The 25,401-nt window shown below is 43.2% G+C and overlaps 1 protein-coding gene across 1 annotated transcript in view; it reads left to right on the top strand.

The window, feature by feature from the left end:
• LOC147900917 (uncharacterized) overlaps positions 1-25,120 on the top strand; it is a 39,572-nt gene extending 14,452 nt beyond the window's left edge. The window contains exons 3-8 of the mRNA XM_087376061.1: positions 7,809-7,892; positions 21,336-21,478; positions 23,338-23,436; positions 23,591-23,651; positions 24,675-24,750; positions 24,838-25,120. Of these exons, the coding sequence (XP_087232187.1) occupies positions 7,809-7,892; positions 21,336-21,478; positions 23,338-23,436; positions 23,591-23,651; positions 24,675-24,750; positions 24,838-24,930 (556 nt within the window). The 3' untranslated portion in view covers positions 24,931-25,120. The remainder of the gene's footprint in view (positions 1-7,808; positions 7,893-21,335; positions 21,479-23,337; positions 23,437-23,590; positions 23,652-24,674; positions 24,751-24,837) is intronic.
• Positions 25,121-25,401: the final 281 nt, after the last annotated feature.

Below are 25,401 nucleotides of genomic sequence, written 5' to 3'. Positions count from 1 at the left end.
CATTCCCCGATGGCCACATGGCATACTTGCAGTCCTGCCCTTCATGGAGCCTCGTAACTGGCTGGTAACCCTCTCTCTTTGTTTTTCGCTTTGGGTGTGTTTCCCTCATGGCATTAATCAAACGCCCATGTGGTAACCCTAACCCCAGGTCCACCTCCCCACGCTCTTTTGGGGGCTTACAAATGGGGAGGTGACCATTGTATTTCCAACAATTTTGATGTGTAGGGCAACAAACCAAGCTAATCTCTCCTACATTTAATCACTCTTTGATATTGATAATGTATCTCTATGTGTTTCGTACGCGCATGAAACACATGATTCTGTGACTACATTGAGAATTGGACTAGGATCCTCCAATGATGCATGTAGATCTGCCAACAAACACCTCAACCAAACACACTCTACTGTAGTTGTGAAAACTTGCCCTGTACTCAGCCTCACAAGATGAGGTAGCAACCGATTGTTTCTTGCTCAACCAAGAAGTGCACGAGTGTCCAAGAAAGACAATTACCATTGGTCGACTACCTAGTGTCAAAGTCACCAGCCCATCTGAACCGCCGTCTGCATGTAAATGCAAGTTACCTCCCTTGGGAAATATCAAACCAAGAGACCCATGCAGCATTTGTGCCCATCAGCAGCATGTCATCGGTATATAATACAATAATGAACAAATCACCTCCTTGTTTCTTGACATTGAGGGTGCTCTCATTTGAACTATTCTACATTCCGTGGCTGGGCAAAAAGCATGTGTACCAAGCTTGATATGGTGTCATCACCTTAAGTGCTTTGGCAGGACACCTATTCAAAATATGATTGGAGCACATAATTGCTTCCCATCCAAAATTTATGTGGCAGTTCTTTGGCCTTAAGCATGCATCTCCCCATCTCCATGAGTGACTTGTTCTTTCGCTCAGCTACTCGATTATGCAGAGGAGTATACCGAACCGTGCACTGATGTACAATGCCTTTCTATCCAAGAAGTTTGCTAATGCCTTGGACATATACTCCCGCCTTAATTTGAATGTAGAGTTTGTATCGTGCATTCAGATTGATTCTCCACCATGCATGGAGAGATCCAACCCATCAATGGCTGTGAGCAAAATCTCTCTGATCCCTCTAATAGGATAAGAAGAATTGTTGACACATGACACTTTGTTGCCAACTGGTGCATATGACAGCATGTCAAACAAGTCTTTTCTGAATGTAACGTGTTTTGATGCACCACTATCAAAATATCATGAGTCAGCGGTTTCATTCACAGTGAATGTGCGTGTCTCCCAAGGGGCACCATGATTGCAAGTGAAAAAAACTCAGTCATGCGCTATAAAATTAGCTGAAGCATCAACTTTTTCTGCATTAGTGGTTGAACCTGAAACAAGCATACCAAACGCTGAACCTGGAACAGCCTTTTGCTTTAGGCTTTCCGGGATCCTTATCCTTACCACAAGCATGTCCAGAACTATGACCTGCATCATATATGGGCTGATATCTACCTTTTCCCTTATCTTTCACAGCAAAAGCTTGCTCTCCACTACGTGTATTTGCTGACATATTCCTTCTCGTCTGTTCTCTTGCAACAAAGTCCCACTAACTCTTGAGTGACATATGGAAGGAAAGATAAGACTCTGGTAGAGAGTTCAAAGTAGTAGAAGCAGGCTGCTAATCTGGAAGGACTTCATTTACATTCAGAAGTTGCTCTTGCAAGTCCTAAATTTTCATGACATGGTCTGCTATAGAATCTCCTTCATCCATGTGCGCCGAATCAAGTTCTCTCCTAAAAAATGAGACTCGTCTCGTTATGAGCTGATATATAAATTCCAAAACATCCTAGGCATGCTTCGAAGTCCAGTAGGACCAATATGAGGTATAATAGACCTCTTTACTGAAAGTGTGATCAAGGCTAATCCATGCGCATCACGAGTATCCATCTCCTTGTTAGAGGTCAACATCTCCTGACGTCACCTAGAGAGAGAGGGCCTTGCTTGTGGGTGTGCCTGCCCAGTGAGAGGCTAGGCTAGACAAGTGAGGGTTTGTGTTGTGGGTGCCCCCCCCCCGGTGAGGATAGATACTAGCCTAGTGTTGGTTCATATGCATGCGATAGTGGCTGGCTGTGGAGATGCCCTTTGCCATCCAGTGGAGGTGGGTAGGCAGCCTCCTATGTGCCACAGTAGGGCTGACTGCCAGCCCCGTTTATAGGGCAGGAGGGGTGGGCCATAGGCCCCACTCTAGTCAGCTGGAGGGCAGTGGGGAAAGCCCTCCCTATAGGCCTGCTCAGCCCCTTTTGTAGGGCTGTAGGGGTCGACCCCTAGAGCTGTGGGTCGGCCCACAACAGCAGGCTGGTGGTCGGCACTGCTTCATGCTTGCCGACTAGGGGGCTGGGAGGCTATATATTGCCCCCCCCCCCCCCCCCCCCCAACTTGTGTTCTCGTCCAGCATCTGGTGGAGCAGCACAACACCACAGTTTGGTGCCTTGTGGAGCAGCATAGCCTGCCTTGCTGAGCAGTTCTAGGGCAGGAGTGTGGAGCCATTCATCCACTCTTTGTGCCTCTAGTTGTTGTGGTTGTTGACCTGTCCAGTGGAGCTCTCGAGCAGCCTGTTTGTGCAGAGCTTTTCCCCCAGTTGTAGCGGGGTTTTCTCTAGAGATCACTTGCAGTTCTCTTGAGCCTCTCTCTCCTTCTCAGTGTGGTGTGTATGAGGTGTGATCTCTCTCTCTCTCTCGTGTTCTCGTCCAGCATCTGGTGGAGCAGCACAACACCACAGTTTGGTGCCTTGTGGAGCAGCATAGCCTGCCTTGTTGAGCAGTTCTAGGGCAGGAGTGTGGAGCCATTCATCCACTCTTTGTGCCTCTAGTTGTTGTGGTTATTGACCTGTCCAATGGAGCTCTCGAGCAGCCTGTTTGTGCAGAGCTTTTCCCCCAGTTGTAGCGGGGTTTTCTCCAGAGATCACTTGCAGTTCTCTTGAGCCTCTCTCTCCTTCTCAGTGTGGTGTGTATGAGGCGTGCTCTCTCTCTCTCTCTCTCTCTCCTGTTCATTTCCGCTACGCTTCTTACATGGTATCAAAGCCACGGTTGGCTTGAGACCTGAGGAGCGGAGGGAGTATTGAGCCAGCACACAGAGAGGAGCTTTAGGGTGCTGTTCAAAGGTGTTAGACTGTTCGGGTGTCCAGCAAAGGGTGACTTTGAAGGGTGTTTTCAGATCATAGAGGAGGTGTTTCTGAGGGGTGGATAGCGAGGTGTGAAGGTACATTGGGGCTGTCAGCCCCTTCATCCTCTTCCCCCATCCCTCCTTTCTTCAATCCTCTGTTCAATCCCTCCTTTCTTCAATCCTCTGTTCAATCCCTCCTTTCTTCAAGAAGTCACCCAGTTGTGGAAGCCATATAGGAGGTGGAATTTGAGAAAATATAAGAGGTCTCCTAACTTGAAAAATGCATGTGGCTATCCAAAAATGGGATTTTTGCAGACTTTCCTCACAATGAAATGCAACTGGTCCATGGGTGCGGGGGAGCAAGGGCAGCCTGCTCTAATGCCAAATATTAGAAGAGAGAAACGAAGCTGAAATGAGATTCAATACCAAGAATGAATAGAGTACACTAGGGTAGTCATAGAGACAGTACCTAGGATGGACCCTAACCATGGGTCAAAACATGTGTGGTGACTAACTCACCCAGAAACTCAACCTCTAACCGAGGTTAGGGGAAAACAACCTTAATGAAGTGAAAGAGTGTCCCTAGCCCCTTATTACATTGGCCACTGCCTTAGAGATTGATATTTCTAGCAACGATACAAATTGGGAGTCAAAACAACTCATCGTATGTCAACCAGAGAGAGACAGATAGAAAGAAAGAAAGAAAGCAAGAAAAAGTCTATGTAAAGTCTTCAGAAGACCAAAAAAAGGGTCTATGAGACTACACGAAATTGATACAATGAACTGATGAGTGGAGCCACTAAACGGGCATCAACACCCAAGACAATACAAAATTCCATAACAAAAACCATGATCCGTAATCTTGCTCATAATAGCATTGGTACATAGAAGAGGCGAACTCTCTGAGTGGAAGTCTCTGAGTGGAAGCTAACGAGAGTATCAGCCCTCATTCTCAGAGTCCAATGACTTGAACTCAGAGGTCGGTTGGGGAGAGAGAGAGAGAGAGAGAGAGAGAGAGAGAGAGAGAGATGCCCAAAGCTCATTTCAATGTATCCTATCATTGATGTCAACATCTTTGAGTTGCTGGTATTGCGATAATTCTTTCTATCTTAAATCGTGCGTTGCCCTATCAGCTAGATTTAGATTTAGATGCTCGTTTGGGAGAGACTAAAATGAAATCGTTTAGACTTCACAAGCAGTTGTAGCTTGAATGAAGAGATTTGGACTACTTTTTGATTAGCCTTCTCCTTTAGTGCTAGCCTTCATCATGGCTGAGTTTGCCCTTTACCTCCGGAGTGCCGACAAAAACTCAGTACGAAGACTTTATATAAATGCATGCTCAAGTATGTGTGGGTGTGTGGATTTGTATGTGTGAGAGCATACTTTTATACTATGGTCTACACCCACCGTTGGGCCCTGATGATGTTAGTGGGGATGTCATAGTAGCTAGTCCCTGCCATGCGTGATGGAGTTTATGGTTTTCAATCTTATGAGTGACTCTCGTGAGATTGAAACTGCACTATGTTATGTTTTTAGAGGATGAGTTTGGGAATGTTTATGGATTCATCTAGGTATATGTCATCACTCGGAAGTTAGTACATGTCCATGAACATCCATCCCAATTAAGGTTACAAGAAACACGCTTTGAAGATTAGGGGTGACAAAAATAGGAATTGTTCGAGAAGGTAGATCTTGTTTAAGCTCCCAACAAACTTCTTTCCTCCCTTTGGCTCATGGGAACTTTTTTCTTTGCAAAATCTTGGAGTGGAGCTGTTGTGTGAGGAAATGTACGGTGAAGCATTTATGGTAAGAGCATAATGTAGGAATGACCATAAGTTATGTGGATTGCGGATATTCTTCCATAGGTACCAAACAAGTTCCATGCATAAAGTATTTGGTGGGATATTCAATGGATTCGGTCTAGCAATTGGGATGCGTCAATTTTACGAGCAAAAACCTATGAGCAGGTTTATTCGAGCGTGTTTTTCAAGAGATTTTTAAAAATGTTTTTCTTTAGGAAACATGGTTTTTACACTTTTATTTTCACTAGAACTAGATCCCTTTATCATAAAAATATACAGACTAGTGACTCATTCATTTTTACACAACATAATTTTCTTATTTAGAGACATCCCTTTGTACCCCTGTTATTACCTTAAAAAAGTGTTGATTCCTTTAAGAAACATTCCTCATAATCACTCTCAATGTAATAATACTATGCATATATAATTACTTATTAACACATTTATATCATATGGCAATATCTTTTTAGTGTTTTTATAGCATATTTATGGACATGTTTCTAAAGAAGTTTAAATTACTATAAATAAGTATTAACTTGGGCTTATATATCACTCTCATAAAATACATGTAATATTTAATACTATATATGAAAGATTTTCCAAAATATAACTCCATAGATGTGCTCAAATTGGGTGTTCCGATCAATTTGAGTGGTTGAATGACTATATTTGGACATTGGATATGAAAGTTATGTCACTTTTAAAAGTGTTGTCCAAGGTAGTTTCGCCAGCGAAACTACCTTGGGAGACTTGCTTCAAAGGGGTTTCGCTGGCGAAACTACCTGGATGGCTTGCTTCAATGAGTTTTCTTTGAAGAAACTCTTTCATGAAGATAGGTTGAGAGAGGGTTTTCAATGTCACCCCCTATTAAGTAAAAGTTGTAAGAAGGATCATAAGGGAATTTTCATAGAGAAGTCTACTCTACATGTGGGTTTCTTCAAAAGCCATCCCATTATGCTCTCGCCATTCCTACAGATTCACCTAAAGATTTTTGTATAAAATAGGCATAGCTATATTTCTAAGTGAAACTATGTTTTCTTATGATCGATTTTTGCCATATTTATGCATGGTTGGAAGCTATTTTTTTCCTTCGCTCGAACGCTCGGAAGATTTCGCTCAGAAAATGCTCGTCCCCTAGCAATTGTGAGTTATCGAATTAAACCTTGAATGCCAATTTAGATTTTTCTTTTGTGCTTCTTGTGATCTATGAAAATAATTTTCATGACAAAATATAATGTCGCCAAATCATTAGTATGACCAAAAAGTTCAATTAAATAATTTAAAATCAATTGTAAGAATTGTCTTACTGACATAGCTTGGTGATAACCACTTTGAAAGTCAAGCTTGCTTACGATAATATTCTTATAAGATGGCCTATCCTAAGAATAGAGAAACAAACTTAATCATCAATCTATTGAGAGCTCTAATTCTAAAGGATTCACCCTTCTTTCCAGAAGACAGAACAACGTGGATAACTACTAGGTTCAATTGGAAAATATATCATCTATTCTAGAATAGGAACATGAATAATCATAGTTAAGCTATTGAGAGTTGTGATTCTAAGGGTCCATCCTCCTTTTCTACAAGCAAGACCAAAGAACAAAAGTGGGTATCAACTTGGTTGAACCACATTATCATTGTTGGACTTGCTTAAAAATTTTATGCTTCTAGAATTGAGGATGCCAAAAGAGACGAGCTATCTTTGGCAAAGAAGAGGCATAAATCATTCTCAAGTAGATGAGGTTGGCAGGCAAAGCAAACGTGACTCCATGGCAAGTGTGAATCAGGTTTCTTCCTATGGGGAAGGATTTTTCTCGCCTTCCAATATCCCATTTCTCTTGGAGATGACTTTTATGGCTCTGGTTGCTCTTCTTATAATGCATGTCCAGGTATGTTCACCTCATAAGAACCATAGAGTAAAAATATGGTAAATTGTGGTGCAATCATGAGGAAGCGATACATAAGTGTAAAGGTTGCTTTTTTAAATAAGAGAGAGGGAGAGAGAGAGAGAGAGAGAGAGAATTCCAGTTTTTGGAAGATTTTGTTTCTTGACTTGCTTGTTTATTTTTGCTTAGTCACCTTCTTCCTTTCTTCTTTATTTCTTGTTTTCTTATTTGACGTATTTTAGTAAGCACTAGGTTTTCCCAAGAGACTCCGCAGGTCTTTAGAAACCTAGTATAGCTGCTTATGCTTGGACATTGATGACGACGTAAGTGTTTCTTTGCTTGCCAAGTATGTCTTCCTTTTGTTTTTCATAAGAGTTTTTGTTTACCTCTTTTTTCTTCTCTTTCATTTTCTCTTTAATTTTTTGTGTAGATTTTTGGTCTTTAGAACAACAAAAAATCTACATTTATATGATTGGACTTATTCTAGTCTTACAGAGGTATATATTAGATTATCCTTTAGGGAGGAGTTTTTGGAAGTGAAGTTTTTGCAATGTGCTAGGTAATAGTTGAAGAAAATTGGTGGTCAAGAGGTGTCTCGGAGAAGTTATATCATCTTAGATAGAAATAACACATGAACAAAAGTCTTTTCCTTACTGCTTTCTTGCAAATTACTTACCATGGGAATATGCTTCTCGGTACTCGCTCTTTGTGATGGAAGTTGATCATGTATTTATTCCATACGTTTGAGCTCGTCTTCTCCTTCTATGCGGTTTTAAGGTTAAATGGTTTTTGTGGAAATTATTTGGTGTTGTCAATGTTAGGTGGTTTTTGTGAAATTTCTATCCATATTTAGTGGTGTGAAGGCCTTTGTTAGAGTTTCCTAATTTTCTTTGTTTCTTTTCTCTTTTTTTTAAAAACTTGTGGATGAATGGTTGGAAAGTAGGCCATCTCCTTATCTTATCAATTATTAAATACAGATGCTGCGTTTTATCTGGGGGAATCCTAGCATTCCAAGCACTATGCAGGGATGGTGAACAATACCAGCGTGCCGTTCTAAGCAGGTAAGTGAGAAATTGTCCATACTTGCGTTTGTTATACTATTTGGTGTTTTAAAATGGTTTTTCAACACTTTGCATTTGGCATGAAAATCTTTTCAACTCACTCGTTTATAACAATTCTTTTCCATTGCTGAGGTCTTTTTGTTTTGCTCATCAAAAGAAAGGACAAAAAGTTTTGCATGTTGGAACTGTTTTTTATCCACAATAAGAGAATTAGTAAAGAAAGGAGCAAATCAGCCAAATTTGAAATGGGTGTCTGCCTTTCCTTGTGTTACCTGACATGTGCAAGAGGGTGGTCTTAGTTTGAAATACAGAGAAGAGATGGCTTGGACCCATAGGCGAAGCCACACGTTGCTATTGCCCAATCACGATGCTTTTTTGAAACAACCCTTCAAGATTAGACATCTCTAACCTAGAGTATCTAGGGCTGACTCCATCTCCAAGGGTGACACAACCCCAACACTTCTAAAACCTCTGATCTGCAAGCAAACACAAGAACACACCAAACGTGAGGAATTTGGATTGTGAACAGGCTGTTCACCACCCAACCATGACATCTACGGGATGCGACCTCGAATCAAGAGATGTCTCCTCCGAGCCATGAGCTAAGCTACTGGCATTAACTCCCAACCAGATCTTGACCAGCCTAGTGTCCCATACCACCAGGTGGCGCCTAGAGGCCTTGGATTTGCTGCTGGGTCTTAGGCTACACTAAGATGCAGGTGCGCATCCGCGACTCAATCTAGGATCAGACCTAGCACATGGGAGCTCATTGAGAACTGAATCTCTGGGCCCCTTATATAGACTCGGGCCCAATGTGCCAAAAATAGCGAAGACCTCTAACTGGTTTGTACCCTTGCCACTCAACCCGAGAATCAAGCCTGCCTAGCCCTAAGCCTTCCTAGGCAACCTGAGCTAGTCTTTTGTACCCCAGTACATGTCAGATTCCAATCCTTGCACATGACATACTTCCCCTCCTCTAAGAACTCACTTCTGAGTTTGCTAAAAAACCCGGAAATGTCCTCTGGAGGTTAGATAATGTCTCCCATGTTGCATCCTCCTCATGATCCTTCCACTTGATCTTGTATTCCATGATAGTTCTATTATGAATCTATCTTTTACGAAATTCAAGAATAGTCTCAGGTTCATGTGGAATAAAAGTCAAATATGTAACTTCTATTATTTCTTGAGGAGAAACGAGTTGATCATCTACACCTAATAACTCTTTCAGTCTACTGACATGAAACACTGGATGTACTTTAACATCAGGAGGCAATTCTAGTTTATATGCAACTGGTCCAATTCTTTAAATAATCTTGAACGGACCACAGTATCTGGGGGATAATTTCGGAACCAAATCAGTACTTAGGTTCTTGGATTCCTTGGGAATATGTAAATATACCATCGTCACTTCAGAGAACTCTTGGGGTGAACGATGTCTATTAGCATAAAATCTGTCCCAATCTCAAATTGCAACATTCTTGCATGTCTTGCAAGAATGTCCTTGCAGCATCATTTTGAATTCCCTTGAACCCAACCATAACTGGTGACTTAGGTTGAAACCTGTACATAAGCATAAAAGGATTGTAACCAGCACTTGAATGCTTTGCATTGTTATAAGCAAATTCAATCATGGGAAGATAATCTTCCCATGAAGACTGTCTCTTAGAAACATATGCCCGAAGCATATCTTCAACCAATTGGTTGACCTTCTCTGTATTGCCATCAGATTGTGCATGATCTGAGGAACTCATACTTAGAGTAGTTTCCAACTTCTCAAAAACAAGTGTTCAAAAGTTACTTGTAAACTTAAAGTCCCTGTCACTGGCTATGCCGGAAGGCAAACCATATAGCTTAAACAATTGGTCTACAAAACTCGTGAGCCAAATGAACAGCTGATATGGTCGATCTAGTAGGTAAGAATCTACTCATTTTTGTTAGACGGTCAACTATGACCCAAATGGAGTCATGACCCTTGCGCGTTCTAGGCAAACCGGTAATGAAATCCATGGAAATACTTTCCCATTTATTACCTGGGATTTGCAATGGCTGTAATAAACCCGTGCTTCTAAGGCATCCTGCCTTAGTAACCTGACAAACCCGGCAACCTACCACATAGTTTTCAATAAATGCACGCATCTTAGGCCAATAAAAGGTATGTTTCACAAGAGACAAAGTCCTATGTATACCTGGATATCCAGCATTAGGAGCATCATGGAACTCCCAGAGAATCTTGGATCGAAGATCCGAAACATCTGGCACACAGATCTTTACATTCCGGAACAGCAAGCCGTTCCTAATCATCCACTGACCTCCCGCCACTTGTACCATAGGTGGCACAATTCCTGAGTCCTGGTCAACAATGGAGCTCCCATCCTGGACTTTCTACTAATAAGAACTGAAATGACTATCAGTTGCGCAAAGCCCCCTCAAGGATTGAAATAGGTCTGAGGATATTTCCGTAAATGATATTGCATTTACAAACTTGACTCGACTTAAGGCATCCGCCACACTATTCATTGAACCCTTTCGATAACGTATTAAAATCTTGCATTAACTCTGCTCGTCTAGTCTTTCGTCCCCTCAATTCAGACCCGTCACACACATACTTGATTGACTGATGATCTGTCAATACAAGAAACTTTGAACCATACAGTGTCTGCAAACCTTTAGAGCATACTCAATTGCATATAGTTCTTTTTCTAGTGTGGGCCAACGATATTGGGTGTCGTCTAGCTCTTTACTCTCAAAAGCTACAGGTTTGCCCTCTTGGAATAAAGCTGCCCCAATCACAAAATCACTCGCATCGGTCTCTAAAACATAAGGCCGGGTAGGATTGGGTAATGCAAGAATAGGAGCCTCCTTGATAGTTAGCTTCAAGGTTTCAAAAGCCTTGTTCAATGCATTATTCCAAGAAATTGGCTGGGTAGATCTGCATCCACGACCTTTCAATATGTTGGTCAAGGGTGCCGTGATGTTCAAATAATCACGCATGGATTTCCGGAGGAAAATTATAAATCATAGGAAAGGACGAAGTTGTTTCACTGTCTGAGGGATGGGCCATTCCAAAACCTTCTAGATACGATCTAGATCAATGCTAATACCTTCAGAAGAAATCTTGTGTCCTAAGTAAATGATCTCCTTCATAAAAAAGTCACATTTACTCATCTTGGCATAGAGCTGATGCTGTCTTAGAATAACTAAGACAATCCGGAGGTGTCCAATGTGATCCTCTAGCATTCGGCTATATACCAAGATGCCATCTAAGAACACGACAACGAATTTGCCCAAAAAATCTCGGAACAAATCGTTTATCATTTGTTGAAAGGTAGCAGGAGCATTGGTCAAACCAAAAGGTAATACGAGAAACTCTTAGTGGCCATACCTAGTTCGGAAAGCGGTTCTATCTATGTGTTTAGCATAGATACGGATTTGGTGATAACCCGTACGCAAATCAATCTTAGTGAAGTACTTCGCTTCGGCCAAACGGTCTATCACATCATCGGAATGAGGAAGAGGGTTAATTGTCACTTTATTCAATCGTTTATAATCTGCACACACTCTCCACGAACCATCTTTCTTCTTTCTTAAGAGGACAGGCGCACCCTAGGGTGATTTACTTGGGCGAATATAGCCCATATTCAAATAATGTTGTAGTTATGAAGCCAACTCATCCTCCTCGAGTTGGCTCATCCTATAAGGTGGAATACTAATAGTTTGAGCCCCAGGTACTAAATCTATGCGATGATCTACTGCTCGTTCTGGAGGTAAACCTTCCTACAATTGAATAGGGAATACACTCATGAAATTATCTAACAGTGTTCTCAATTCACGGTGTTCAAACACGCTTAAAGCATTTTTTTAAATTTTTATTTCCAAGAAAGAGACTTCTATTAAGTAAGAGAAAAAACCTGCGAGAGCAAGCTCAAAGTGGAATACATCATGAAATCAATCATGAGGTCAAATAAACTCCCTCAAAGTGAGGTGGAAAACAACCAAGGCCGAGGCTGAAAGTGCCACCTCAACCCTATAGGAGTCTCAGAGAAGAAAGGAGAATCCTTCCATTCCTTGAAGAAAGAAGCCCTCCTAGTAGCTGAGGCTGAACGGGAGTTTTCCTGCATACTCGTCATACGGCCATCAAGGTATGTATGGTGTCTGTCCAGATGTCTGTCCAGATACTAGCCAATGTGTGCGAGGGATGAACCTGAGTTCCCTCTAATGCCTTTGTGCCTCTGGCTCTCCAGATATGCCAGGCTGCTATGCTCGCTAGAATCTCCCAAGAGGTATCCACGGAGGCATTACAGCTGCAAAAAGAAGGTGTGGTATTACATCCAAAGAACATGACTCAACGTGATGACGTCGAATTGAAATGGCCCGAGAGGAGTCAAGTCTCTCATAGAATACCTGAGGCCCTGTAAGAGAAAGCCAAGCCACTGAGCCCCATGTCATAAAGAATGGGAGTGGGCAAAGTGACTGAAAATCTTGGCTACCCCCATCCAAATCATCCTTGCCTGTCTGCAATCCCATCCAAATCATCCTCGCTTGTCTGTAAGCAATGCTGAATAGTCTCCAAAGCAGAGAGGCAACGAGAGCAAGTAGGGTCGGCTCCGAACCTAGATCTCCAAAGGTTCACTGCAATCCCACCATGGAGATAGAAAGCCAAAAGAAAAGAGTGATCTTTCTATTCCTGTGGGATTTCCAGAGTCTCTTCCAGATCTCTTCCAGAAGCACCTCTGCAAATCCGTAGTGAAATCAAATGTCTCCTAATAAGGAACTCTGGTAGGTCTCCAATCTCTACTACTGAGCTGGAATCTCCTGGCATTACTGACCGTGTAACGAAAGAAGGGGATGCTCTTCTCTCGATGCCTTGCGTCAATCCACTCCCACTCTCCAAGGTCCCACTGCAAATACCTAATGGGAACTCCTCCGTAGAGCCAAAGCCTCTAAGATCCGGTGGAGAGAAGCCCGGGGTCTGGGTCGAGGAACCACTTTGAATCTAATCCTTGCACCAAAAGACCTACAACCCTGATAGGCTGAAAAGCAGACTTAAGCAAGATGTCCTCTGTGGACCTGAGCAATTTGCCACCATCATGCACACTAAAAACCAAAGCATTCTCGTGTGCATCTCGAAAGGCCAAAACCTGAAGAGGAACACCGCCTCTCATAAAAGTACCTGCCCAAGTGGAGCAAGTGAGTGGCATATCATCTGTCTACCCAATCTGCTAGAAGGGCTGCCTCAATCTGCAAGATCCTCCGTGCACTCCCTTTGAGATGTCCTGTCAACTGAGATTTGGTCTCCTCTGGAAGCTTGCAGAAAGCTTTCCATGACCCCAATGATGAGGCGGGTCCCCTCTCCCACGTGGACCACTGAGGCACCAAGTGGTCCGCCATGAACATCCAATATACTGTCATTCCACATGATCGGTTGCCTATCAATCTCTTCACGAGAGAAAGAAGGAATCCTCCGAAGAGTGCTCCTGAAACTAGCCCATGCTTTTAGTATGGCAACCATGAGAGGGGACGAAGGTGATCTGAGGTGTGCTGTGGTGAAAATCCACCTAATACTGCTCATCCAGTCTCCTCCTCAAGAAGGTGTGCACTTCTGTATGCTGCTAATAAAAAAGGCCTTCCACGGCTCTTGCGTTGGCATAAGTCCCCGCACCACCATCTTGCAGAGTAAAGCTCTGCATTGTAAATCTGGATCAATAATATTGAGACTCCCTTCCTGTGTAGGGAGCATGAGGGTCTTTCAAGCCACCTTGGCTAACACATCTGCTGTGCCATCAAGCCCACTCCAAAGAAAATTTCTGATCGGTCTCTTGAGCTGAGTGATGCAGTCCCTAGAACGGCACTAGCATGAACAAACAAACCAGGCTGTGGCCAAGAGGACCTGGTTGACCACCACAACTCTAGAGGCAAGATCCAGCTTGGCTGAGCTCCAAAAAAGAAGCTTCCTCCTGATGCTCTCCAACACGGGAGCAAACTGTTGCGTGGAAGAAATATCCAAGCCGACCTGGCAGCCCAAATACCTGACTGGCACACCCCTCTGAACCCAAGTGAATCCTATGTCAAGCCCCCAAACTCGAGTGTCCTCATCATTGATCCAAAAGCCATTGGATTTATGCCAATTTATCTGCGTCCTCGCTGCCAAGCAAAATAAATCCAATGCTGTCTTGAAAGAAGTGAGCGTCTGTGGTGTGGCATCCAAGTAAACTGCTGTGTCATCTACCAACTCACTGTCAAGTAGCTCCTCTTCCCTTCTGATGGGAAGTCTCAGCCCAAAGATGTCAGCTTGAGATCTAACATAGATACTCATAGCTTTAGCCACGAACAAAAAAAGAAAAGGAGCAAGGGGGCATCCCTGACGGACTGATTTGGAAATCTGAAATCTCTCACCCCTTACCCCACCAATAAGTATTTGGCTGTGGGCTGATCTGTACAAAGAGGAAACATCTCTGATCCAAGCATTAGTACAGCCAAAATGTAGAAGGGTGCCCTCCAAAAAATCCCAATCTACTATGTCATAAGCTTTCTCAAAATCCAAGAGTGAATGGCTAGATTCTAGCCGCTTTGCATGGTCCACTCTGAAGCTTCCCAAAAAGAGAAAATGTTACAAAAAATGCTTCTGCCATGCACAAATCCCGTCTAGTGTCATGAATAAGATCTGGGAGAAGGGGCTGCAATCGGAGGCTGATTGTTTTGGCCAGAATCTTGTAACATGTCCCCACAAGTTTGATAGGCCTCCATTGGGACACTAAATTTCTGCAACCTCCTTTCGGGATAAGGTGGATGAGACCCTCTGTGAGTGACCCGGGCATCTCGCCAGAGTCCCAAATGCCCTGCAGGGCTGAAGTAATGTAGTCTCTAATCATATCCCAAAATGCAATGAAAAATGAAGGGGTGAGGCCATCCGAACCTGGGCACTTGCCCTTGTAAAGGCCTGAAAGTGTAGTCCTGAAGTGTTGGTGAAAGGTGCATCAAGCAAAACATGCATATCGGGTTTCACCAACAAAGGGATGCTCTGCCAAATAATCTGTCTAGCATCCTCTCTATCTCGTGTGTCAGGATCTGCATTAAGAAGGGCAGCATAAAAATTTGAAGCTATGCGCATGACATCATCCGGATCTGTCTGTAAAACCCCATGTGAGTCAATGAGTTGGGATACACTCTCTCTACTATGTCTAGGGCCAAGAGTAGAGAAAAAGTGTTTATTGACTTTGCCACCCATCTGAACCCAGAAGAACTCATGCATGAAAGGCATACTCTGCTCTCTGATCAAGCAATATCTGCTGATGAGCCCTTGCTGCAGCAAGGCGCTCCTGAATCCAAGCATCTGAAGGCCATTTCTGCTCTTCCCTTTGCAAAGCTGCCAACTGCTGGCGAACACACCAATCTCACGTCTGAGAATATCTTGTCTCCTGGTACAAGCAATTGAGTGGTAGAAGTCGCCAATACCAGAAAGGGGAGCAGCTACATGTGATGGATATGGCTGCCCACCCTGGACATGAGAAACCCATATCTACGGGCTACCTCTGTGTACAAGGCATCTGGAATCCTGATGCTGGTAGACCGGCCTCTCAAGTGAGGCTCTGAGATAGCCAACACAATAGGAAAGTGGTTTGAAGTGGAAACCCCAGCAGCAATGCATACCGATCCACCTCAATCATCTACATAGAATCTGTCAATGCGTGCATGAATAGGCATCTGTTGCCTCCTGTTCGACCAAGAGAACAGGAGGGACTGTGGCTGAATAAGAAAGGCATTGTCCAACCAAGTATCTCTGCCACAGTAGTGAAAAAGAAAGGCGTCCCAAGCTGCTCTCTCCAAAGAGTGAAGTCCTCCTTCTCTACCCCCTTTTTTGTCTGACGGTAACTCAACCATGTTAAAGTCACCTCCAATCACCCATGAATCCGCAATGGGGGCCCAGGAGAGCAAATCCTTCCACATAATGACACGTTCCCCTCTAATGTTGGAGGCATACAAGTTAAGGAAACCAACCTTACGCCCTCCAATCAAGAGAATAATCCACTGAGCCCTAGAGGGAATAATGACTCTGTGTCCAACAACTAAGGGGAGAACCGACTGCGAAACTAAAATAGAAGTGCCCCCCTAGTGTCCAAGGTAGGCGACCAAAATGTATGGCCAGAAAGCAACTTGCCTGACTTGACACAATCTCTAGAATCCAGTTTGTGCTCTTGAATAAATAAGATATCAATGGAACCCCTAGTAACACCTGGATGAAGCTCATCCCGGATCAGCAGTCTGCGGCGGCGATATGGGACGCCACCTAGGCCCTGTATATTCCAGCTAATAATCCTCATCAATGGGAGGATGTAGAGTGGAACACCTTGCCCGACCTAGTGGCAGAAACAAACCCCTCAACAGGGGAAGACCTCCTACTGGAGGAGATAGGAATGGAACCAAGTTGCGGAAAATCAATAGGGGAAAGAACCCTGCCAGCTGACGAAGAAGCCCTGTCAACAGGAAACCCAATCACTGGCTCACCAAAAGTAGAGGGCACAAACTCCTTTGGGAAATCTGAAGCATCTGTCAGAGCTGAAAATGAGTTCCTGTGAATCAGGCCAGACACAGGAATGCGAAGGATCCCTTCTGAGGGAAGAGGATCAAACCGAAATGCTCCCCAATAACAGAAAGAAGTCGATGGTAAACTTGGGGAAGCCTGGGAAATTTGATGAAGAGCGAAAAGATTTCCTTATCTGCCTCCACTGGGTCAAAACCAATATCAAAGGCGTCAAAGAAGATCTTCCTGTGTCCCAGGTGTAAAAACTCAACTTTGAGCACTGTGCTCGCAGCCTTTGGAGTGTCAAAAACAACCTGGAAAAAACCTCGTCCCAGAAGACGAACATCTAACAATCGTGGAGTGAGGTCTGGGGGGAGAGCCGCAAGCATCCAGTCGATCTGGAAGGGTGAGACTCGAAGATGCGTGCAAGCAACGTGGTAGAGCATTCAATCTCTACGTCCTTCTTGAGCTGCTGCAACTCGTCTTTAGAAAAAGTAATAGTTTTCGCAGCCGGTGGAGGTGGGGTAGGATTGGCTGACGGAATATCCATCGCCAATCGAGGTGAGGAGGCCGACTCAGACACTTTTGAGGCTCCGTCCGCTCCAAAAAATGTTGCGGGAGAAGGAAGAGGGAGGAGACAGGAAGAAGGAAAAAGAATGCGGGGGGTAGGGAGCGGGGTAGAGGGAGGGCTGAGACAGGAGCGGGGGGAGGGAGCGGGGGAGCAAGGAAGGGGGAGCGGGCTGAGAGGGGAGGGGGCAGCTGAGCGGGAGAGGATAGAAGGGGGTAGATGAGAGGGAGGTAAAGGCGGGGGGGTAGAGGCGGGGGTAGGGAGCGGGTAGAGGAGAGGGGTGTAGAGGCGGGGGGAAGGGTAGAGGCAGGGGAAGGGTAGGGGGAGGGTAGAGGCGGGTGGAAGGGTAGAGGCGGGGTGAGGGGAGCGGGGGAGTAGGGAAGGGGGAGAGGATAGAAGGGGGTAGATGAGAGGGAGGTAGAGGCGGGGGGGTAGAGGCGGGGGTAGGGAGCGGGTAGAGGAGAAGGGTGTAGAGGCGGGGGAAGGGTAGAGGCGGGGGAAGGGTAGGGGGAGGGTAGAGGCGGGGGGAAGGGTAGAGGCGGGGGTGAGGGGAGTGGGGGAGCAGGGAAGGGGGAGCGGGCTAAGAGGGGAGGGGGCAAGGCTGAGAGGGAGAGGAGGGGAAGGGGTAGTGGGCTGAGAGGGGAGGGGGCGGTGGGCTGAGAGGGAGAGGAGGGGGAGGAAGGGAGAGGCTGAGGGAGGGGGACGGGGACGGGCTGAGGGCGAAGGAGGGAGTTGAGGGAGGGGCTGAAGGAGAGGGGGCAGCAAGGGAGCGGGGAGGAGCAGCAGCAAGGGAGCTTTTGGTTTTTGCTTAAAGCATTTTTGTTATTAACAGAGTTAACAAATGAAGAAGGCGGAATCAGAACACACTGATACACATCATAATGAGAAGAGTCTATTATATTCTGAAGCTGCATTGCAGATACAATAGGTCCCTGAGAAGAGGGAATATTATCACATTCAATACAAAGTTGGGTGTCCTTGTCCAAAAAAGAGAGTGTATGATCTTTCCATCAAATCCGAATATCGTGGGTTGTAAACCACTCTATTCCGATTAACAAGTCCACATGGTCCAAGTGCATGACATAGCAGGTAAGAGCAGCTGTGTAGTCTTGAATCCGGATAGAAAGTTCATTAGCCTTACGATCCCAAAATTGCTTCCCAGCTGGAAGCTGCACCTCGTATGTGTGATCGCTAGGTGTCGTGGACAGCCCCATCCTCTGCACAAGTTTGTAGTTCCCAAAATTGTAAGAGATGCCCGGGTCAAAGAGAATGTGGACTCTTTGGTCCCTTACTTCTCCATAAACTCAAAAAAGGTCATGGGGGCCAAATAACGAATTATTAAAAGTGCAATTACAAGCAAGTGGGCAAGTAATGACATTTACAGAAATACATGTCATCGAGGCTTGGTCAGTAGCTCCCTTAGCTTTGGTACCTTGTCCCACATGGAGCTTTGGTCTCGGCGCTTGCATCTGGTTCTTGTGCTTAGGACAATTATTCAAAGTGTGGCCCCGCTCGTCGCATATAAAGCAACATCCTTGTTTCTTTAACTTCAAGGTGCGGAGGAAACGGGCTCGACCATTCTTCGTTTGAGTCGAGTTCTTCTTGGAGGCGTTGTCAATTGACTTTGACTCCTGGGTACCAGTTGTTGACTAGAAGAAGTTCCTCTTGTTCTTCCCACTTGTGTCGGCAGTATTGGTTCCCTTTGCCTTGGCCATGGTATCATCATAGATGCGCGCATAGTTCACGACCACTTGTAAAGTGGTACACTTGTTGTTCTTAATCTGAAGCTTGTACGAGTTAGGCAAACCATCCACAAAGAAATCTAATAAGGTAACAGGATCCATCTTTGTAAGCTCTGGTCTGCAAATCACGAAACTTCTGAAGATAGACTTCAAAAGTCAAATTCAGCTTGGACATATCGAGGGCCTTGAGCTTGCCTACGATATCATAATCTTCCTCCTTCTTCAGAAACTCTTTCCTAAAGACCTCTTCAAAATCGATCCATGTTGCAGGCTTTGGTCGGAGTTCCTTCCACCACAATAAAGCCTTCCCTAACAAATATCATGCTGCAAGCTGCATCTTCTTTTCATCGGGGTAAGGGTGAAACTGAAAGTGTACTTGCCACTTGTGCAACCAAGTGTCAACCACCTCCTTGGTTCTGGATTTCTGATCTCCGGGATAGGGATCTGGGGTGATATTTGGACCCAACATTGAAGCCAAAGCATCCATGAGGGGCATCGAGAGAAGAGCTTCCTCTTGGCTTTCTGTTCATGGAGGGATTGCAGTGAACCTGTGGAGATCTAGGTTTGGTGTGGAGATCTAGGTTTGGGGCAGACCCTACTTGTCCTCGTTGTCACATTGCAGTTGAGTCAGTACAACATTGCCTTTGGGAGTGCAGATAGGCGAGGACGATTTGGAAAGGTGTTGCTAGGATTTCTTGTATCTTCCATACAACACCTTTCTACACGACCTAGGGCTCAGTGGCTTGGTTATCTCTTACTAGCCCTCATGTGTTTTTCGAGGGACATGATTCAGATCTAGCTCCCATTGTACGGCGACACTCAGTGGAGTCTTGATCCCTCCAGGATGTTCCCTTCACTCCTTTTAGAGATGCTTACGCCTCAGTAGACACGTCTTGGGAGATTCTGGCTAGCATTGCAGCTTGGCATATTTGGAGAGCCAGGTGTACAGAGGCGATGGAGGGTATTCAGGTTCACCCTTCCTAGGTCATGGCCAGTATTTGGACCGACACAATACACACTTTGATGGCCGTATGGGCGAGCATGCAGGGATCCTCCAAAGCAGCTACTGCTAGGAGAGTTACTTTTTTCAGTGTTTGGAGAGGATCTCCTTTCTTCTACGAGTCTCCCTCAGGGTTGAGGTGGCACTTTCAGCCTTCGCCTTGGTTTTTTATTAGCTCATTTTGAGCTGTTTTTTTCCTCATGCATTGCATGATGTACTCTCGCATTTGAGCTTGCTCTCACGGTTTTCATTCATACTTAATGAAGTAATTTTCTGGGGGGAAAAAAGAAGCATCCACATGCGTGAGTGCTTGAACAGTGCTAGTCAAAAGTGAGATTGAAGTCTAAATCTCTTGGAGTTGCTGTGTCAACCCCGTTTGATTCGCATTAACCCACTCGAACTTTTCATCGAGAGCAGTGGTGAATTCACTGAAGGCAGTCTTCGTAATCAAATCATTGTAGAGACACTGGTCATCCCCTCTATGGTAATCCATATCTTGATCACCCTCGGTGAACCTGGGTTCTACCAAACTCCCCAAAAGAGTTTTCGAATGTGAGCAGTTCATCTTTGATGGAGTTCTACTGCCTTGCATCTGGGTATGCTCTCTCTAAAAAACTTTGTCATCATCACTTTGGCCCTCCCTCCTCCATATAGGGTGCAAAATATAGGCCTTTGCATCTAGACTCCCATATGTCCATAACCTCTTGTGGCCTACCGTAACAAATGTCAAATACTAAGTAAAGTCTCAGTTATTTCAAATTTGAATTGGAAAGGAGAAAAGGCATTTCGAGTACTCAAAAGATCAAACGTGGAATTACCTGTCTCCAAGCAGCCAATTGTAGCTCTTTCATTACCTCTCCAACCTTTTCCTTGACACCAATCCTATAGTGCAACCGCTAAGGCGAAGGGTAATAAAGAGGGGTTTATAACAATGCCAAAAGTCTCCATTAAAGATGATATGCTCAAACGCAATTGCCTTTGGTTTCCTTGAATATCCCATCCTGTTTACTCCTCACTCACCACCATGCGCTGCAAATCGGCCTTCACTTCTCCCAAGGGTGCCAAGATAATAAAAGCTAGGTGAAGCAAGTTCAAAGGACTTCAAAATCGCTGGTGTGCTCTGCTACTTGAAAATAGCAAGGGCATTATGTTTTTAGGTTAGGAAAGTCACTAAAGTTCATGCCTATCCATGAAAGCTTGCCTATGTCCTCAATAAGGAGATCCAAACTATGTGCAGCACAAAGTGTCCAAAATATGACGATACTTACTCTGTATTAGTGCACCCATGTTTATCCAGAACCTTTTAAAAACCTGTAGGGGAAAGACTAACTCCTCTACAAGACTAAAATTTGTAAATATTTATGTTCTTACCTATCATCATCTACACCTAGTTGCGTGTATGCATTGTGGAAGCTTGATTTTTGTTAAATTTATGCTTGATTTATCATCCCTAGTTGTCTGTACATTTGTAAGCTTGATTTAGGTTGAATCTATGCACGTACCAGCTGAACAGAGTGACATTTTTCATTCATGAAACTTTTTACTTTTTTGTCTTTCTTTATTCTCTTTTGAGTTTGAAAGATCAAGAGCTTAAAATTTAACATTTTGTTTACAGAGATGCAGTTGCAGTTTTACTGCAAAATATGAAGCAAAAACGAGCAGGAAACAGTACTTCTCCACAACCTTATCTCATTGATGTGCGCAGGCATGATGAAAGAGCTTTATATGGTCATATTTATGGATCTGCACATGTAGCAGGTAGTTGGTTTCCTTTCTCTTTCACATTCTTTCCTTTGCATATCTTTACCTAAATTGAATGCTGTCTTTTTTATTTGTTCTTCTATCTGACTGTCTTCTGGTTTATCTTGATAAGAATGCGTATGTTTGTTGGTAAAATGATTAATGCTTCTAGGCGTTAAAGGTTTGATAATAGTTATTGTGAGAGAGCTCATATGCAATGTGAAATAATATTAAGATGTGATCTTTGAAGCTGCTCTTTAAATATGTGTTGGAAGAGATGAAACTATTATTTATGGATACTTGCAAGACAATGTAGATGCATTGAAAGCAAACGAAATCAAGTTTGTAAGGCAAAAGTTGCATTGGCACATATGGTCCTTGTGTTCACAGTGAAAATGATTGATGTTGACTAATGACAGTTGTAACTTATTGTCAAATGTAACAAATGAGACTGACATTTCTTACTTAATGTTTTGGTCTGAGCTTCGTAAATATCTTCTCCTCCTCCAAAAATAATAACAATGAGGGTGGTTGCCTCTAGTTCTCAATTTAAGTGCTTCTAGTCCCTCATATAGCTGTGTTACAAATGCAAACTTATGTTTGCTTACCTTGTGGTTGATCATCATATAGCATATGTTTATGTTATGGTCTACACCGATCATTGGGTGCTGATGATTTAAGTGGTCTCTACTATGCGTGATAGAGACTATAATTTTCAACCTTGTTGGGACTGCCATGATGTGGGAACTTCTATTTTTAAATACTTTTGGAGGATGAGTATGGGCATGTTCCTAGATTCATCTAGATATATATTTTATATGCTTCCTTTTGTCTGTTGGTTGAGATTGAATCATCTGATACTAGCTTTAAAGTTCTCACCCAAGGATGAAACCCTAATATGAAATGATGCTTCTTCTAGGGTTGTCCTAGATGGTACCCGACATTGCAGAGAAATTGCCACAATTAATGCAGAATTTTGAAGGAAAACAAAACAATTCTACTCGCAGCTCGAACTACAGGTCAATCAACAAACCAGCACGCAACAGCAATTTGGATTGTCCAATAGGATTGAAAAATGTACTAGCTCAGATATTTGAGGAAATTTACCATGGGAAGCATGTCAGAGCCAAAAAAAAATACAGCAATTGTACAAATGACTGTAGAACAGTTGTGGGCTGTGTGTAAACTCAAGATCTGATTTTGTGCATTTTTTCCCCATGGCTGTATGGGTGTCCATACAACTTGAATGACATCCTGCAAACTTCATAAGACAAAGAAAACTTTTGCACATGTGCGTGAGCACACAGACTGCCCCCTTTACTTCTTATTGCATCTGAATGACATTTGCTTTGTTAGGAACTGTATACTTGTGAATAGTCAAGATCTGATTTCATGCATTTTTTTTCCATGGCTGTACGGAATCCGGACTCCTGTATGCACCTTGAATGACACCCTGCAAACTTCATTAGACAAAGAAAACCTTTGCACATGCGCGTGAGCACACAGACTGCCCCCTTTACTTCTTGTTACATCTGAATGACATTGCTTTGTTAAGAACTATATACTTGTGAATAGTTGCTGCATTGTGGGATCGTTATGCATGTTGTAATCTACTAGATGAACCTTGATTCACAAACAAACCTATTTAGTCTAAATGTCCAACTTTGTACAGACATAAGCCTAGGAGGGCATTGCAAAAAAACATCAATCTAGCCCAGTGCTTGAAAATGTGGTGTCTCAATACTGCTCCCTGCTGCTCTTATAATGGGATTGTAGCTGTAAGAAGGAATCCTGTTGCTTTATATACGAATTAGGTCAGGTTTTATCAAGCATTGAGAAATGACAAGAGCTTTGGTGTTTTCTTTGCATGGTTCCAGTAAATGAGTGGCCAAAAGCATTGGTTATGGAGCCACTGGACTGGGAGAGGAATCATGGCTGTCCCAAATTCGGAAAAGAGGACTTGATTATCTTGTATTGTATGAAGTCCCAAGCTTATTTAGTAAAACCATCGTTTGTTGTCCATAACATATGAATGCTTTATTAAAAAGAGATTTCATTAAGGGCATGACTTGTTAAGCTGCACTGATATCTGTAGCAACCATTTGAATGGTCATTAACATGTTTGTGCAGGTAGAACAAATAACCGCTCCTCTTGGGCAGCACAAGTTGCTCATGATGCAGGGGTGAACAGGTAGCTTCGAGCATTTGGTTTCTGGGGATATGCGTGTAATCCAGCCCAAAAAATGGCACATGCCACCCTGTCCTTCTGCCCTCTTCTCTGCTCTTCTCTGCTCTTCTCTTCCCTTGTGAACTTTTGGACACCTTATAAATGAAATAAAAGGTTTGTTTTATGAAACTGTTGTGGGAAGGCAAGAGTACGTTGTGTTCGAATGTGAGTAGAACCTTGACAGTTTTCAACTATTTGAAAGAGAAAACTCAATTTTGGAGAGAATAATATCATTTTGTGGAACACGTGAGGATAGCAGAAACATTTTGAAAGCTTGGGAAATAACATAATTTTCTTGTCAAGCTATGAAAGCTAGCAATGGACTTTAAGTACATTATTACCTTGTGGATATCTTCATGTTTGCTTTTGGTGACCTGGTCAGGGAAAGGACCAGATCTGAAGCAGTTAAAACAGCCAATATGGTTAGGCTGGATAGGTCCTTCCCAGAGTGCAAAAAGAAAAATTAACTTATATGAGATATGCTGCCTGGGGTCGCCTTGCCTTCATGGCAGACAGCCCACTTACCATCCTTTCTAGCTGCCTTCACCTTTGCCAACTCAGTGGCCTTCTGCTTAAGTTGGGATCTAGTCTATGCATATCTATGAGAGAGAAAGAAAGAAAGAAAGAAAATGTTTATTAATGTCTTAAAAAGACTAAAGGGTTTATAAGGAAGAAATAATAGATACGATAAAATGAGAGAGAGAGAGAGAGAGAGAGAGAGAGAGAAACTGGGTTGCTGCTATATCCTTTCATATTAGCTCATGGAACATTGATGTATAGCATTTTTTATTTTTCTTGTTTACTCTGAATTTTGTTTGATGTCTCTTACAAACTCCCTTCTATTTTTCTTGTATCCTTTGTATCTTTTTTTCTCTGTCCTTCGTTCTTTTTCTAGTTTTATAAAAAGATAATAATTTGTAAGATTGGATATATTCTAGTGTTATGAAGGTATATAGTGATGTATAACTATTCTGCTGTTTTGCTAAGGTGCTTTGTATGCAAAGGTGGAGTCCTTGGATGGCGGTTGGATGCCAATGTTTTACCTTATGATGGCTATGCTTTGGTGAGCGTACCTTGACTCATTAGTTTCGTATCCTTGCTAATTTTTGCAGTGCCAATGCTCTCATGTTCTTGTTCTACTTCTTCACAGGGTGACCCACCTCCCGAACCGCATAAAGTTGAGATAGATACTGTGAACTTTGAAGCTGCAGAACAAGAGCTCCAACAGCTGGAGTTGCATTAAATTTGGTGATTTAGTTGCACCTAAAGACAATGCTTCATATTGTGCCATATCTTCCATTCAACAATAATTCAGATTTTCTGGTCTTTACAGATGGAAATTGTGGAAAATGCTGGCATTCCTTATTTCCAATGGCTCCTCTGTAGTGCTGTCATACACATGGAAATAGAATCACAGATGACTTAATTTTCAATGGCTCCTCTATAGTGCTGTCATACATCGAACTAGAATAGAGCTTGAAATAGAATCATAGATGACTTAATTTCTTAACTTTGTTGTCTATGGGGGTTGCCAATTAAATTTTAGCTCTAGTTCAGAGTAAATTTTTTTGGATCCAGCTTCATGTTTGTTCCCTTCAATTTCTGTAAACAATAATAATGCCCTGCCTTTAAGGGGTAAAGTAGTTTATAACCCTAAATACTGGTGTAATTGTTAAACACATTGAAAACCCTTAACCCAATATCGCATGTAACT

This window comes from Dipteris shenzhenensis, chromosome 6 (assembly GCF_047967505.1).
Source record: "Dipteris shenzhenensis isolate YYH24624 ecotype China chromosome 6, Dip_SZ_1.0, whole genome shotgun sequence".
NCBI lineage: Eukaryota > Viridiplantae > Streptophyta > Polypodiopsida > Gleicheniales > Dipteridaceae > Dipteris > Dipteris shenzhenensis.
Note: the sequence above shows the minus strand (reverse complement) of the source record. Positions and strands in the feature narration are given on the sequence as shown.